General features: G+C 39.2%; 1 protein-coding gene across 2 annotated transcripts in view; it reads left to right on the top strand.

The window, feature by feature from the left end:
* UNC5C (unc-5 netrin receptor C) overlaps positions 1-17,939 on the top strand; it is a 344,945-nt gene that overhangs the window by 243,448 nt on the left and 83,558 nt on the right. For both annotated transcript variants that reach the window (XM_045536735.1, XM_045536736.1), the window contains exons 3-4: positions 3,955-4,098; positions 17,796-17,899. In XM_045536735.1, coding sequence (XP_045392691.1) covers positions 3,955-4,098; positions 17,796-17,899 — 248 coding nt within the window. The remainder of the gene's footprint in view (positions 1-3,954; positions 4,099-17,795; positions 17,900-17,939) is intronic.

Genomic DNA, 17,939 nt, shown 5'->3' with positions numbered 1-17,939 from the left:
TTCCCCCAAGCCTTAAATAACCTGAAACCAATTTCAAGTTCCCAAATGCTTTTCAAAGCAGCCTGCATTAGAAGTAATGCTGGTGGCATTTCAAATTTCAAGGCAGCTTGCTTTTTTGCATCTCAAGACTTCAAGCAGATTTGAAATTTTACTTTCAAAGAGAAAAGATCTTAACCTACTTTTACCCAAACCACGAGGCTCTGGTTTGATGAACAAAATGTCACTGGTAATGAAGTTACCTATGGTAATGAAAAGACGGTATGTGTAACCAAGTAGCTCAGAGTCTAAATATTGCAGCTGATTCTAGGGAATTCTGAGCCATAAGCGTTTAGATATTTTATGCTTCGGTTCATTCTTATTCTTGTGTTGTTGAGCAAGAGTTGGAATGTAAACTTTGGACCATGTGGCAGAACAACTGCACACAACTGTACACGACTGTAATTAACTCACTTCCTCCTGAATGTCGGACATCTGTGAAGCTGAAGCCAAAAATCAGTGTGTGTTTGACGCCAGTGCCCATGGGGAGACAGGGCCACCAAATTGAAAACATTCATTCTATGAATAACTCCCGTAGAGCAGGAGGGTTGGTCTGTCTGTGGCTTCTTTCTTAAAAGGCTTCAGATTTGTGGTCAGTAGAAAACATCCATGAGTTTCTTTGGGCTAAAAGATAACAGTGGACCTAGTGTAATTCTCCTAGCATTTAATTAGGTTTCCTGTAATTGCTTTAAGTAAAAGGAGGGACATGAAACCTGAAGTTATCATCTTGGGACACCAAATATTTGTATGTGGTTTTAATATCCTGAGCCCATTTTTCGCTGCTCTGCGTTTTAGAAAGAGCCATTATAGTTGGAAGGAAATACACACTGTGGGTTTATCAGCCCTTTGGTGACTGTAAGTTTGCTGCAAGAGCCTTAGAGGAGAGGTTTGTTTCTAGTAACTGAATTTCTGCATGAAAAAGGAACGTATAAACAAGTAAAACAGGCAAAAACATTAAACACCAGAGAGTAGGCTCAAAAAGGAAACAGAAAGAAGATAGGGGTTGGGGGAAGGAGGCTTTGCTCCAACTTTCCACAGATTTCTAGATATCTAATGATATCTAGTTAGAATAATGAGAAAAATTACAATAAGGTGGGAAAATTAGAGGCCTAAGCAGGGACCAGGAAAGAGGGAGGAAAATAGTGTTACTTGTTAATAGCTTGAGATTTTTGCTGTTGTTAAGATTGTTGTGTTATTAACAGTTGGACATTGGCTAAAATAATATACTAATTTACCTTTCATAGAGGGTGAGGGCTATGCCAGTTACTGGAAAATTCTTTTTAAACTGGTCACTATGTAAGCATAAAAGGATAACTAATTTTTAAAACTTTAAAATAGTTTTAAATATATTTAATAGACTTTTGACACTATCATTGCCCCTGGAGGATCTTGCCATGCGTTGGGATTATAAAATCCACTTTTCTGGACTTCATTTCAGTTCAGAGAATTTTTAATGGGCTTCACGAGCTTCGTAGTTCGTATGACTCAAGCCCCCTCAGCTCTTGATAGGAAATATTGTTTATTTGTGCAGTGGGACAGTACCTACTATTATTGGGTGGTTGTTAATTTTCATGAGTGATCTTAGCCATTTGAATATTTTCTAGGTGTTGGGAAAAGTTCTGGAATACCCTTTGTTAGGGTTTCCAGAACATACACCCCTTCCTACGAACTATAATCAAAAATTTTAAGAAATTGTAACTCTTGGGAACTTATTAAACTCTAAAGAATTGAATATATGTCGACACACATACACACATATACATATACTCACACATACATATGTGTATACATGCACAAATATATACATGCACACATATATTTCTATATCTTGTTTGGTTTGATGGGTTTTTTTGTTATTTTTAGTATAGACAGGGTCTCCCTGTGTTGCCCGGGGTGGTCTCAAACTCCTGCCCTCAAGTGATACTCCCACCTCGGCCTTCCTAAGTACTGTGATTACAGGCATGAGCCACCAAGCTCGGCTTCTATATCTTCTTTATATATAAAGCAAATATGTGTATATTTAATTGCCTTCTGATTATGTCATCTGCTTGTTTAAAACACTTTAATGACACCCATGGCTCTCAGGAACAAATTGAAAATCTTAAACATTACATCTAAGAGTGGTTCTCAAACTTAGCATGCATCAGAATTACTGGGCTTGTTAAAATGCAAATTACTGGGCCCCCCTCCCGAAGTTTCCTATTCACTAAGCCTGGAGAGGGGCCTGGGAATTCACATTTGCAGCAGGTCCCAGGTGCTACTGATGAAGGTGTTCTGGGGACCACACTTTGAGAACCACTAGACTGTATAAACTTATTCCCTTTATCTCATGCCGCTATTCTCTGGTACACAGTTGTCTTCTCCCGGGTTCTCAGTCTGCTAATTCTCTTTCCTGTTTCTTTCCGTATGTCCTGCCCTTCTGACCATATAGCTTGGCCAAGTGGGTACATACTGGATCCTTCATGCCAGATTGTGTTCCCTTGTTATTCCCTGCCGTTCCTATACATGTCCTTGCAGCACTGAGCACACTTGTACCTAAATAATAAGTTGCATGACCCATTAACACGAGCCCTCTTCACACTAATACAAGTTTATTGGGGACAATGACTGTCTTACCCATTGGCATTTCACAAGTACCTAGTATAGTATCTTTTACGTAACTGATTCTTAATAAATATTTTTTTCAGAGAACAAATGAATGAATAAAACAGTGCAAAGCAATACATTTCATCATTCTTACATCGCCCGTACTTGACCCAAAGCAAATTCTCCTGCTCCCTCTGGGTGTTGTGCTGGTTCTGTCGATGGTCAGCCCATTCTGAGGGCTGTGCACTCAAGCTCCAGGAGAGCTGGCAGTTGCCCGCATATGCTGTCCAGATAATCCCTCTTGCTCGGTGCAAGAGGCACATTGCAGAATATGAATCTCTGAAACAACCTTGATACTTCAAGATAAATCTTCCTAAAATGATAATCTCAGATTCTTAGCTCAACTTTGTTTTCATTTCAGCATATTATGAGGGTACAAAAGTTGAGGTTATGTATATTGCCCTTGCCCCCTGTCCGAATCAGAGCTTCAAGCGTGTCCATCCCCCAGATGGTGCACATCGCACTCATTATGTGTGTATACACCCATCCCCTCCCCCCCATCTACCCGACACCCGGTTGATGTTATTCCTAAATGTGCTCTTAGGTGATGATCAGTGAAACCAACTTTTTGTTACTCAGGGTTATGTAATGCTGTGAAATAAATCCTAATTATTTGAGTGTGTTAGCTGGATTTATCAGAATTTTAGTTACATTACAATTACAAAGAAACCTTTGGGCTTTGAAAATACTATGCATAGAAACTGTAAAGTCATATATTCTTTGGGTAGGATCCCAGAGGTTTGTTCACCGAGGGTAGTATTTCTTTCAAGAAAAACGAGGCACCATTATTATTGAAAGACAACCGTTAATTTACCACAATGATTTTAGTTTTAGGTTATTCTCTCTCATCTCATGTGAAGAGTTAAGAAGATTTAGCTATTCCAAAGCTGTGTAGAGCACATGATTATCTTACCCACAACCTATATAATTGAGGTAGAATCCTTTGAAGATATGAAATTCAAGTTCACACTGGAATATACAGAGGGAGGTACGTTGGTAGAAAGTGAGTATTTGCAAGCAATATGGAGAAAGACACTCCACTTTAATCTTCAGATGAATCCAGAAGATTTGAAATACGCAAATAAGGAAATGAAAACGTTGTCGGGTGAAGTAACTGGAGCCAGAAGAAAAATCACAGGAGATGAGAGACAATCTCTGGGATGTTGATCTATTGCATCAAAAAGGATCATCGGGGGAAGAATGTGATGTGATGGTTTATATTTCTGTAGCACGAGTCTTGTCTTCACTTGAATCTTTCTTTCTCTTAACCAGGTCTCATTGTCCGGGAAGTGAGCATTGAGATTTCGCGCCAGCAGGTGGAAGAACTCTTTGGCCCTGAAGATTACTGGTGCCAGTGTGTGGCTTGGAGCTCAGCGGGCACCACGAAGAGCCGGAAGGCGTATGTGCGCATTGCATGTGAGTTGCTACATGTGGGCACCTGGGGTGTCAGGAGCTGATGGAAATACAGGAAAGTTTAGGTTTGCGACTGCTCTGGCATCAGAGTCAAAAGTCCTGCTCAAAAGTCCTGGTCAAAAATCAGCCGGGCGCGGTGGCTCACGCCTGTAATCCTAGCACTCTGGGAGGCCGAGGCTGGAGGATCGCTTGAGGTCAGGAGTTCGAGACCAGCCTGAGCAAGAGCGAGACCCCCATCTCTACTAAAAATAGAAAGAAAATATCTGGCCAACTAAAAATATATATAGAAAAAATTAGCTGGGCATGGTGGCACATGCCTGTAGTCCCAGCTACTCGGGAGGCTGAGGCAGGAGGATCGCTTGAGCCCAGGAGTTCGAGGTTGCTGTGAGCCAGGCTGATGCCACGCGGTACTCCAGCTCGGGTGACAGAGTGAGACTCTGTCTCCAAAAAAAAAAAAAAAAAAAAAAATTGCTCTCAGGTTTCTGCATTTGAGCCACACATTCCTCTATTTTTTGTTTCAAAGCACTGAGTAGTTCTTTTTTAGGGACATGAAAGAATTAGTGCTACTTTGAAAAGGTGATGCCTTTTTTCTAATCTGGTGGGAATTATGCTGTAGGAAGACCAGCTGTATTCCTTTAGTGAGTTCTTTCTGGCCATTTGTCAAAACAGGGTTGAGTCGTCTTCCTATTAGAAATAGAGATTACCAAGATAAAGCGTCTCTGTTTATTCTGGAACCGTTCTAGTGCATCAGAACATAGCATTATTTTCCAAATTGTGTTAATTTCTGGAGTATTCGTCTTCGGGAATAAGTCAAAGGTCAAGGTCACTTACACATAAGTCCCATCAATCCTGGCTCTGACACCGCCCCCAATTCTCTACTGTCTCTTCCTTTCCTCCTTCTTGACCTAGATCTGACCCATTGCAGATGCTTCCCGGTTATTCTCCAGGGCTCCGGTCTTCTTTTCTGTTCCAGTCGTTCCTCCGTGTGACCACAGTTGCGATCTCCCTAAAACTCAGGTCTCGTCCCATCTCACCTCCGCTTCTGCTTCAAAATGACTTTTGAGATAAAGTCAAGATTCCTTATGGTGGCGTATGCCATTGCATTAGCTTGCTGGGGCTGCCATACCAAAATGCCCTAGTCTGGGTGCCTTAAACCACAGAAATGACTTTGTCACAGTTCTGAGGGCGAGGAGTCTGACATCAAGGTGTCACCAGGTTTGGTTTCTTCTGGGGCTTGTCTCCTTGGCTTGCAGATGGCGGCATTCTTTGTCCTCATACAGTCTTTCCTCTGGAGTCTCTCTGTGTGTCTAAATGTGTGTCCTCTTCTCATAGGGACATCAGACGGATTTGTCCAGGCCTTACCCTGTCAGCCTCATTTTACCTTAGTCACCTCTTTAAGGCTTTCTTTCCCAATATAGTCACCTTCTGAGGTGCTGAGGGTTCGGGCCCAACATAAGAATTTTGGAAGGGGACACAGTTCAGCCAATAGTGACCACATTTTATAGTTCACATATCCAAACTATATTTCTAGCTCTGACCACTAAGAATTTTCACATTTAGTCACACTGGATTAGAAATATTTTGATTTCCATGCCTTTCAGCTATTTTTGTTCATGCTGAAGGGTTTCACCCTTGCCTGACTTCTGCTGATAATTTTTTCTTTTTTTTTTTTTTTTTTTGAGACTGGGTCTTGCTCTGTTGCCCAGGCTGGAGTGCAGTGGCAGGATCACAGCTCATTACAACCCCAAAACTCCTGGACTCAAGCAATCCCCTCATCTCAGCATCCCGGGTAGCTAGGACTAAAGGTGCATGCATGCCACTGCACCCAGCTATTAATAATTTTTCTATTTTTTTCTGGAGATGGGATCTCACTATGTTGTCCAGGCTGGTCTCAAACTCCTGGCCTCAAACTTTGTCATTTCCTACCTGTTTACTCTCTTTGGCATAAAACAAACTTAATTATACAATTTAACCAAACAATACATTTCTCTCCCTAGGCATCCTGAAGGATGTAGGTCATGCCACAAACAGTTCTAGTAGCGTCATATCAAATGTCTTGGTAGAACTCGGCAGGCTTCCCCCATGCACAAGAACAGACGGCCTGTTTACTAAAGTGCATTTCTGACTTGTGGTCTGAGCTCTTGTGCAATCCAGTTATAACTAAAAAAAAAAAAAAAAGCGCCATATTTTCAATTAGATTAAGTCCTTTAGACTATTTCTAGACGAGAGAATTTTTTAACAATCAATTTCTCCTTGTTTCTTATAAATCTCAAGAGTCCTATTAGTAATAAATAGTTCATCATGGCATTCCATTTTCAAGATTAAAAGTTATAACACATACTGATTGTACCAGTCTATATTTTTCTGAACATATTTCCTTTTGCACATGGGCAGAAGTTCCCAAGTTTCACGGCAGCCCCACAAATTCATAGGTATTTATAGCTTGTATTTATTCTAAGAAGTAGACAACCAATTTATAGAACATTGTTTCATAAGTCATATTTTTGGGGAAATCATTTATACATATGTTGTAAGCAGAGCTGGTAACCCACTGGATGAAAATGTGTCATTAAAGTATGTTTTATGCCCCACGGAAAGTGAACTTTATGGCTAAAATACTTATTTGCAAACAACAACAACAAAAAGTTTGTCTGCAATCATTGCATTCTTTTCTTTGTGCTCTGAGAAAAGAGCCTTAACTTTTTGATATGTCAGCTTCCTCATCCATAAAGTTGCCATGTTTCTTATTACTTATCCCTAATACATACCTCAAAAAATATTGTGATGACATAAAATCATTTTTTTCCTGAAACTAAAAATGCAGGGTGAATATCAAAGAGTGGCTCCAATGGATATTTTTCTCTGTAATGGATGTCATTTGGAATTCTAGCTCTAAAATATTTATTTTGTAAAATACTCTTAGCAAGACTATCTGAATACAAATGTATGTATCCTATAAATGCCCCCAAAGTCAAGAAATAAAGAAGAATGGCTGATTTGTATGCCATTCTAAAGGGACTTTGTTTGCTTGGGATTTCTCTATTGAAATGATCTTGGTGTAGTAAGGCAGCAGCCCCCAACGTAATGCAGGTAATGGGGAGCGGCTGTAAATATAGATGAAGCTTCTCTCACTCACCCACCGCTCACCTTCTGCTGTGCAGCCCAATTCTTAAGTTTCGTGGAAGACAATTTTTTCACAGACAGCAGTGAGGGTAGGGGGGTTGGTCTGTGCAGGGTGGAGGAGGCAGACCTCAGGGGGTGCTGTACGCCCAATTCCTAACAGGCCAGGGACTGGTACCAGGGTCCAGGAGTTGGGGACCACAGCAAGGGACAGCTAGGCCTTGGAACAACTGAAGACATTACCAAGATAATCCCAGTGCTGATTTGCTTAAAGATCATTCTGACCTCTGTCCCTTGTATATGTGTTATGATACCATGAAAGTTTTCACGGTAAATTCCTAAGAGTGGACAGAACTGTAGCCCTTAACAAAGCAAAATGAGATTATGAAATAATGGAGAAAAGAACAAAATCTGTCGTCTTTATTTCTTCTTTAAAGAAGTCTGTGTCCTGGTAGCCATCATTTATGATGTGCTTACTGTGTACCTGTTGGAAGCCCCTTTGTGCATGTTAACCATGACATTCCCCATATAACATCCTATTGGGAGGTTCTGTTATTCATATTTTCCTCATTTTGTGAATAACAAAATGGAAGCATGGAAATGTTAGGTAACTTGCCCAAGTCACCCGTTTAGGAAATGGTGAATCTGAGTTTTAGCAAACTTTTGTTCCCAGTTTAGTTCATTGCACAGAGTTGTAGCATGTTAATAATTCTTGACTTTTCACTCTAACCTCACAGTGGACTGCATGTAGTCCATTTTTGTTGGTTGGTTGATCAGTTTTTGTTTGTTTTATAGTTTATGATAGTTGAGAAGAAAAGTCAAGTAAAAGAAGGAAAAATCCTCCAACTTTTTAAAATATAGTATATCCCTTACTTTTGAAAATCACAATGAATTGCTTAATATAATAATATTTTCATGATTTTTAAATGTTCCAGCAAAGATAAGATTCTCTATTTGTGGAAAAGAAAACCATGGCCAACATTTTAGGGTTCTATGACATTAAGTCAGACATTTGTCACTGTTAATAAGTGCCCGAAGCTCTGAAGACTAATCTAGTTCTCCCCAAACGTGCTACACTGGTAGGTTCACAGCAGTCATTTCCCATTAACCACCAGATTTAGTGATTTAAGCATAAATTCTATTCCACAATGACGACATAGTTAGTTCCTTTCATCATTATTGAAAGAAAGGCATATTTTTTTCCCTTTGAGAATACAGGTATTACTATTTTAAGTGACCATGGAATTATTTGGTAGAGGAGCACTTTGAAAACACATTAAAACAGCTTTTTTAAAAAAATTAAAAATACATTCATCGCCTGTGTTCATTAGACTGCAGTAAGCAAAACAACATGGTATTGGTGCAAAAATAGAGACATAGACCAATGGAACAAAATAGAGAACCCAGATATAAAACCACCTGCCTACAGCCAGACTGATCTTTGACAAAGCAAACAACAATGTACACTGGAGAAAAGAAGTCCTATTCAAGAAATGGTGCTGGAAATTGGATAGCCATATCAATAAGAATGAAACAGGACCCCTATCTCTTACCACTCATAAAAATTAATTCAAGATGGATAAAAGACTTAAATGTAAGGCATAAAACCATAAGAATTCTAGAGGAAAATGTAGGAAAAACTCTTCTAAATATCAGCCTAGGCAAAGAATTTATGAAGAAGACCCCAATGGCAATTGCAGCAATCACAAAAATAAATAAATGGGACTTGATTAAACTAAAAGCCTTCTGCACAGCTAAGGAAACAATCAACAGAGCAAAGAGACAACCTACAGAACGGGAGAAAATATTTGCAAGCTATACCTCCAATAAAGGGCTGACAACCAGAATCTACAAAGAACTCAAGCAAATCAGCAAGAAGAAAAATAAACAACCCCATTAAAAAGTGGGCAAAAGACATGAACAGAAGCTTTCCAAAAAAAGAGAGACAATTGGGCAAATAAACATATGAAAAAATGCTCAATGTCACTAATCATCAGGGAAATGGAAATTAAAACTAAAACTAAATTAAACTAAATGTAAATTAAAACTTACCCTTTCAGAATGGCCATTACTAAAAAAAACAACAACAACAAAAAAAAAACAGATGTCGGCATGATTGCAGAGAGAAAGGAATCCTTATACACTGTTGGTGGGACTGCAAATTAGTACAACCTCTATTGAAAACAGTATGGAGATTCTTCGTGGAACTAAAAGTAGGCCTGCTATTCATTCGATCCAGCAATCCCACTACTGGGTATCTACCCAGAGGAAAAGATGTCTTTCTCTCAAAAAGACACCTGCACTCGAATGTTTCTTGCAGCACAAAATTCACACTTGCAAAGATGTGACACCAACCCAAGTGCCCATCAGTTCCTGAAAGGATTAATAACATGTGGTATCTGTATACCATGGTGTGCTGCTCAGCCATAAAAGAGGATGAATGAATGCCTTTTGCAACAATTTGGATGGAACTGGAGACCATTCTCCTAAGTGAAATATCCCAGGAATGGAAAAAACAAACACAGGTATTCATTACTGATTTGGAACTAACCAATGAGCACACATGTGCACAGAGGGAAGTAAAACTCAGTGGAAATCAAGCAGGAGAGAGGGGCCAGAGGAGAGGGGCAAAAACCTACCTAATGGGTACAATGAACACTATTTGGGTGATGGGTACACCTATCACCCGCGACTCAAGCATTACAAAAGCGATCCGTGTAACCAAAAACATTTGTACCTCCTTAATATTTTTAAATAAAAAATAGATTTATGTAATGATCTACTAGACATATGCCCACTTCCTCACACCCACAAACACACACAAATATATGTATGTGTACATATATACATACACATGCACACAGATAATGCTGTGTGTGATACATGTTGACATTTTCTGTTTACTCAATTTTGTACTTTTTAACATTGGCTTTTACTATTGTTTATGGAGGGCCAAGGTATGTAAGAGAATGGCATGTTGAATATTTATACATGTGAATAACCATCTTTCATTCTAAAATTCTCTGAGCAAATAATAGGTACAGTTGTAATAATTTATTACATGCCTTTTGTGCTTTATAATCTTCCAAACCTTTTTCAAGTTCAGTATATATTTTAATATTTGCAAAACTCTGAGGTCTCAAAACAAAAAAAAAATGGTCAGCATTAGTAATGTGATATTCCATTTATATCTTATCCTTCTGTGGAATTTAAGGATTTAGATTTCCACTAGAATAGTCTATTGAAGGGTAGCCATTGAAGAATTCTTGACTTCATGGTATCAGTCTAATAAAAAAATATTGTATTCTAATAAATCTTTCTGTATCATGAGGGTAGGTAGCATTGGTGAGGGAATAAACATTTTTAATAAATGTAAATCATTTTGTAAAACTTAGAATGCTTCTCTTTTTCAAAGACAATAGTATCAGCAACCTGCCTGCTTAAATAGCATAGGGTGATCTTTTTGCTGAGATAGTAATAGTCTGCTTCCAAAATCAGCAGGGCTCCCTGGTGCATGGATGTAGTGTGACCCATTACACTCAAAGCCCAAAGCCATGGTCTCTTCAGGCTTCACTTTGCTATTATAGGGCCACACTCACCCTTTTCAGAGTTGCTCAGCAGAGAAGGCATGATTTTCTGCCCCTTTTGTAAATGTGCACGTTGGCATGACAGGCTTCCTTGCATGCTATCTTGGGTAGGCATTTCCCTCCATCCTCTCTGTCCCACGGAGACAGAAAATTAGTGTTTTTATCAAAGTAGCTCTCAGTGCATTTGCAATTATCAGAGCTTTAATTTTCATCTGCTCTTCTGGAGTATATCACTCTCCAGGATTTATACAAAGAATTTACTAACATTTTTAATATTAAATCTTTTGGAATCCACCCCCATGCCCAATTTCTAACTCTTTCCTATACCTATAGATTGAAGTGTTCCAAAGTTCCATGGAAATTGTTCCGAGTGGAGTATTACAAGTTATTCTTTTCAAAGATACACCAACTCCTAGACTTCAGAAAAATAATTGCTTGTGTTATTTCTCTTAGATGCTAATGATTGCAACCAAGAAACACCTTATTACAAAAAAGATAAACTTTTTCCCCTAAAATGCATATTTAAAATATTAGTCTAGTCAATAATAGGTCCTTATAGCAAAAGAGTTCTGCAGAAGCATCCAGTAATTCATTTTTGTTTTACAAATGCAGAAAGCGAGGGCCAGAAAGTCTCTCTGTCTCCCAGTTAGTTTGCTTTTCTGTTAACCACATTGTGAAAAAGCAGAGTGCATGTTTGCAGAACGCCATGAATCACTGTTTTCCACATCATAGATAATTTATAACCACAATATTACTGTGCAAAAAATAATCATTGAAAGCATCAACATTTTACAATAAAAAAAATGAGACACTGTGTGCACGTGTGTGTGTTCAGAAAGACTTTCTTTGATTATATATAAATGGTAAATAGAAATCCATGTTGTTTCAGGTCTGATTCTACGTCTGCTAATTGGATTTCGATGTATGGCTTTAGTAAGCCAATATTCGTGTTCTTTAAGTAAACATCCCTCTGAATGCATGCATACGACAAAAGCTGGATTTTCTTTTGATTGGTAGAATCAGTGACTCAATCAGAGGTAGGCCACGTTGACTTTGCAAAAGTAATAATCTAGGTTATAATGAAAGGACTTTGTACTTATTTTAGTAGCAGCCTGAAAACTAATGGAAAGAAAACAGAAATATAGAATCCTAAATGTCTTCCAAGGGCAGAAATTCATCTTTTTTTTTTTTTTTTTTTTTCCTGATAGGAATATCCACATTACTCTGAGCCATTCTGTTTTTTGTCTGATGCCTAGCTGACAAGTGTCCGTTTTTTATGCTTATTCATTCGTCACCCTTGTGTTCCTTCTGCCTGCGAGGCATCCAGCCTGCCCATCACATCTCCCCAAATGATAAAGGGTTTGCTTAAAACCTTCCCCACCCACCGTGTGCAAGCTGCGGAGGATGCTCAAATGAGCAGCTGTCTTGCTGCATAGCTGCGATATATCCTGTGCTCATTACACAACCTGAGAGCGAGGAAAGAGGTTTTATGGCAGGAATTAAAAGGGTTTTTCAGGAAGAAGTATTGCCTTGTGGGGAGCTAAGTGTGAGATCATTTTAGAAGTTAGATACAATTTATATAGAGTTTAAAGCCAAACCATTCAAATAATTCTATGGTATTCCGTGAGGGTTTAGTTAAACCTATCTCTTGAAGTATACGCCTCTTGGTCATGACCATTCTCAATTAGGAAACAAAGGTCTACATAAAATGTGCCTTCATTTGAAAACTATGCCAAAGACTACACCATATTCTAAGCAGAATTATAGCATGCTGCACTCAAACCTATTGCCCTTTAATGGTGCCGGTGACTTTTGTCACTATACAATTTTGGCAAAGAGAAGTAGGTACTCATACTGACCATTTCCCCAATTCCTGTTCCATCCTCAACACAACTTGGCTTCTACTCCCCCTTCATTCCTAAATTTCCCAGACCAATGACTCCTTCTCCCCTTTCTGAGTCCCTGGCTGTCATTGTCCTGTCGACCTCCCCACTTCTTCAAACCTCATTTTCCCCTTGGCTCCTCTGACACTTCTCTCGTTGGGTTTTCTCCTACTTCTTTTGTTCAATCTGTGTCGTTGTGGCTGGCAGCTTTTCCTCTTAAATGTTCCTGCCCTCTTTTCTCTACGTGGCCGTCTCTCCCTGGTGATGTCATCTACTTCCAGTGCTTCAGCTCTTGCCTAGACAGTGAAACACAAGAAGTCTGACCAGGATGTCTTTTCCAAGCTCTAGACAAGTGGTTCTCAACTGGGGGTGATTTTTCCCCTCAAGGGACGTGTGACATTGTCTAGAATCATTTACTTTGTCATGGCTGGGAGGAGGTTCTCCTACTATGCAAAGGACAACCCCTCCACAAGGAATTATTCAGTCCCTGAAGTGAACAGTGTTGAGCTGTAGACACCATGATCTAGACTGTTCCATATGAGTGTCCTACAGATTTCACTAAACTGAACATGTCCCCAAAGAAATGCTTTCTTTCTGCCCACCATTGAGCCATTTCAATGATACCATTTCGCTGAGCTTTGATACCAACTTAACAATGCGGTAGCTAAGAATATAGCATCATCTTTGCCTCCTGGAACTCTCCAAATGACTAAGTGTTCCTGAAGGTATAATCTATTTATTTCTGGAATTGCCTCCTCCTCTTCCTGTCCACGATCACTAGCTGAGTTCAGGATCTTGTCCTCCCTCCTGGTCTATTCAAATGGGTCCCTCACTGACGTCTGATTCCTCACGTCAATCCACCTACCACTCCAAGGGCAATAGGACATCTGATCTCCCTCCTTTGGTCAGGAGCGTTTAGAGTTTGCCATTCCTTAGCTCAAGGGAGAGAGGTTTTCATCAGCAGACCTCAGCCTACTTTCTAGTCTTGGTTGTGCATCTTACACATCTCTATCCTAAGTACCTAATACAATGTCTGCCATAAGAAGGTAATTCATAAATACTAAATGACATTGCTTTGTTTGGAACCATATACTATGCCTCACTTTTTCTTGTTCTTAGCCCTCACTTTGTGATATCCTGATTAATTTCAGTAAGAGTGTGTCAATATGTCATTTAATTTGAGAACTCGTTGCAGTCATTCTGTCTCTGCCCTACGCCACATCAGATGGGAGTTCTTTAGAACCATTTTGCACAAACAAGATACACCTTGTCGGGAACGTTTTGTCCCATAAAAGTCATTCACTGCTGTTCTTTTTATTGGTATTGGGTGTCTTGCCAAAAATTTTATCTGAATGCAGATCAAAAAACCAAGGGAAACTATCATATCAGAAGAGGAAGTTTTTAATGTTTGTGCTGGAAGGGAGAAGATTAACCAAAAGTGATATCAGAGGGACATGTGGGATGGAAAAATCTGGAAAATCCAGGGTTAGCGGGTTTTATCGTAGCATCAGTTATTAATATTTTGCTGTGAGTCTTTGGATAATTTGGCAAATGTGTTGTTCATATGTCAAATAAGAACATGGCTTAGATTACTTTCAAGATACGATAACTGTGGATTCTAAATGTTCATTTCTTTAATATACTCAATTTATTGATAACAAATTAAAAGTACCCTTCTGATGGAAATTGTCACATTAGGAGAGCCTCTTGTCTTACCTCCTACCTTCCTAGATCCATAAATTTCTCACAAGCCCTATAATCTTGAAGGTTTTCTTCTGCCAAGAAATTCAACAAAATGGCAAGTGTGTCAGGATAGATTTTTTTCTCAGTGCATTTTTCCAGGTGGTTCTTTCTGGTTGAGCTCTATGAGGGATATACTTCTAGTGCTTCGTGTTTCCACCCATTAGTTCAACAGGCTGAAATGGTGCTTTCAGATTCTCGTGTCTTTATCAGGGATGTGGGATGGTAAAGCAGAAGCATTGATTTTTTTACTAAAATTCACTGGATAAAATTCTAATAACTTTTTATTGGAAGGAACTGAACTGTACATGCATGAAATAAAATTTTTGTGGGCTTTTTAAAAAGCTGCTTCAAAGCTCTAGGACTGAATTAATTTTTTAACTTTAGAAATTATATAAAATTTATATGAAGTTTAAAGCCAAACCATTCAAATAAAATAAGTATATGGTATTCAATGACGGTTTAGTTAAAACCTATCTTGCGAAGTATGTGCTTCTGGTGTGTTTAAAATGACACACTGGTTTCTAACATGGTTATGTCCACCTATAATCGTTTTTAAAACTCAGCTACATATTTCTGTAACAACCATAACTATATAAATATATAATTTGGTACTTGGTATATTTGAGTAGAAATGACCAATCTTCTACTTGAAGATTGGCCACATGATTAGATTTAGAGATATTTCTGGAATCTTGTCAGTAGTTACTCTTTCCCATTCCTTATATTGGAAACATCTCAAGAAGTTATATGCTTGCTTTAAGAACTCCATTCTGTTTTCCACTCTGAAACAGAATGTGGCTTTTGAGTATTGATCAAAAGATTCCAGAGCTCTGATTCCAAAAGATTCCAAAATGGCACCAGAGAAGCAAGATGGCTTCACTCCTCACCTCTCCCCACAGAAAACCAAAAGCAAATATGCAGCACTGAGATTATCACCAGAAATATCCCAGAACAAACCAGACTTCCATATGCATGATGCCTGTCCCCGCCATTTTGCCCAGCACCAAGTGTGTGGAAAATTTCTCCCCAACTTACTGTTTCTACATGGGGAATAGAGTGATTTAGGTTGACAACCAGCTTCTCCATCATCTTGGGTTCCCAGACAGGAGACTTGTCCCTGCCTTAACCCACAGGAAGCATCTCCAGTGTCTCAAGGGAGAAACATCCCTGAGGACAGGAAGAGGAAAAGGGGGGAAGGCTCTGGAAACTCTGCTCTGTAACTTGACCAAAAGAGATACCAAACCAGAGTGGGTGTTCAGCGGTACCACACTGTAGGAGGTTCCTCTCATAGGTCCCCTGGGTATGAACCCCCAGCCAGCCTTCCCACATCCTCTTTGGGACCTCCCCCATTTGGGAAGGATAATGCTGTGGTCATTTTCTAGAGTTGAGGCAAGCCTGGGCTCAAGGCACAACCTAGAGCCAAAATGAAGGCAGTGACCCAGCATTAAATAACCTTTACGCTATTGGGCGCAGTGGCTCACGCCCGTGTAATCCTAACACTTTGGGAGGCAGGAGGATCGCTTGAGTCCAGGAGTTTAAGACCAACCTGAGCAACATAGCAAGACCCTGTCACTACAAAAAATATAAAAATTAGCTGAGCATGGTGGCACATACCTGTAGTCCCAGCTACTCAAGAGGCTGAGGCAGGAGAATGGTTTGAGCCCAGGAGTTTGAGGTTGCTGTCAACTATGACAATAGCTCTGTTGCACTCTGGGAGACAGAGCAAGACTTTTGTCTCAAAAAAATAAAAATATAAAAGAACCTCTAAGCTTAGAAGCAAAAAGGCTGACTAGACACGCCTGGCATTTGCTCTCCACACAGGGGACAAAGACAAAGAATAAACAGCTAAGATGTGACTAGAGTGTCAACAGGAGAGCACTGGAGTGTAGCAGGGAGGAGTACAGAAGTCCAGGGGGGCAGTGTGGAGCCGACTGTCCAAACCAAACAATTGGATTTAAAAATGGGCAAATTATCTGACCAGACATTTCTCAAAAGAAGACATCCAAATGGCCAACAAATGTCTGAAAAAATGCTCAACATCACTAATCAAAGAAATATAAGTGAAAGCACAATTGCGTGTCATCTCACCCCAGTTAAGATGGCTGTTATCAAAAAGACAAAAACTAAATGCTGGCGAGGATGCAGAGAAAAGAGAGCTCTTGCACGCTGTGGGTGGGAATGCAAACTATTACAGCCACTATGGAGAACAGTATGGAGGTCCCTCAAAAATCTACAAATAGAGCTGCCACATGATCCAGTCATCCCACTACTGGGCATTTATCCAAAGGGGAAAGGAAATTATATCTGCACCCCCATGTTGATTGCAGCACTATTCATAACAGCCAAGATACAGAATCAACCTAGGTGTAAACAACCAATGGATGGATAAAGAAAACGTGATATATATACACCATGGAATACTATTCAACCATAAAAGGGAATTAAATCCTGTCATTTGTAGAAACATGGATGGATCTGGAGGACATTATGTTACGTGAAATAAGCCAGGAACAGGAAATTAAATACCACATGTTGTTACTCATCTGTGGAAGCTAAAAATCATTGCCCTCATGGAAGTATAAAGCAGAACAGGGGATCCTAGAGGATACTAGAAGGGCAGGGGGAAGAGAGGGATGGGGATAGATTTGTTAAAGGATACAAAATTACAACTACATGGGAGAAATAAATTCTATTGTTCTATACCACTGTAGGATGACTATATGTAACAGTAATACATTGTGTAGTTTAAAATAGCTAGAAGGAGAATATTGAATGTTCTCAACACAAAGAAATGATAAATGTTTGAGATGATGGGTATACTGATTACCCTGATCTGATCCCCATACATTATATATATTAATATATAGAAACATCCATATGTACTCCATGAATATACACAATTATTATTTGCCAATTAAAAAATAAATTTTAAGAAGATTCCAGAGTTATGACAGCTTTAATAATATTGATTGTGAGAAAATAGAAAAATATTTATGTACATAAGGGACTCTGTATGTAGTAAGAATGATGAGAATGGGGTTTTTTTGATTAAATATGGGATCATCATAGTTGATTATTAAGAAATGCTAAGGAAATGCAGTTAAAGGACTTCACTAATTGCTAAAATGAGCATCTCCAAGAGCTTCCATTGAAGTTTAAAGTAGTAACAGTGCATAGCCTCTGAATTTCATAATTTCCACCATATAGAAAACAGTCAGCCAGACTATGGTGTAGTATTAACAATGTGTGGTTAAAAAAAAGTCCAATGACATATAAAACACTAAGCCAGAAAAATTATTTTTGCAATTGATATAAATGAATAAATGGTATTTAGATTTGACATGTATTTTATCACCTGTATTTGCAGATCTACGGAAGACATTTGAACAGGAGCCCCTAGGGAAGGAAGTATCCTTGGAACAGGAAGTCTTACTCCAGTGTCGACCGCCCGAAGGGATCCCAGTGGCAGAGGTGAGTAGCAAAACTTCTTTGCATGTCGCATGTGGCACTT

Source organism: Lemur catta, chromosome 24 (assembly GCF_020740605.2).
Source record: "Lemur catta isolate mLemCat1 chromosome 24, mLemCat1.pri, whole genome shotgun sequence".
Classification (NCBI taxonomy): domain Eukaryota; kingdom Metazoa; phylum Chordata; class Mammalia; order Primates; family Lemuridae; genus Lemur; species Lemur catta.
The sequence above is the reverse complement of the archived record's forward strand: the minus strand, read 5'-3'. Positions and strand labels throughout refer to the sequence as shown.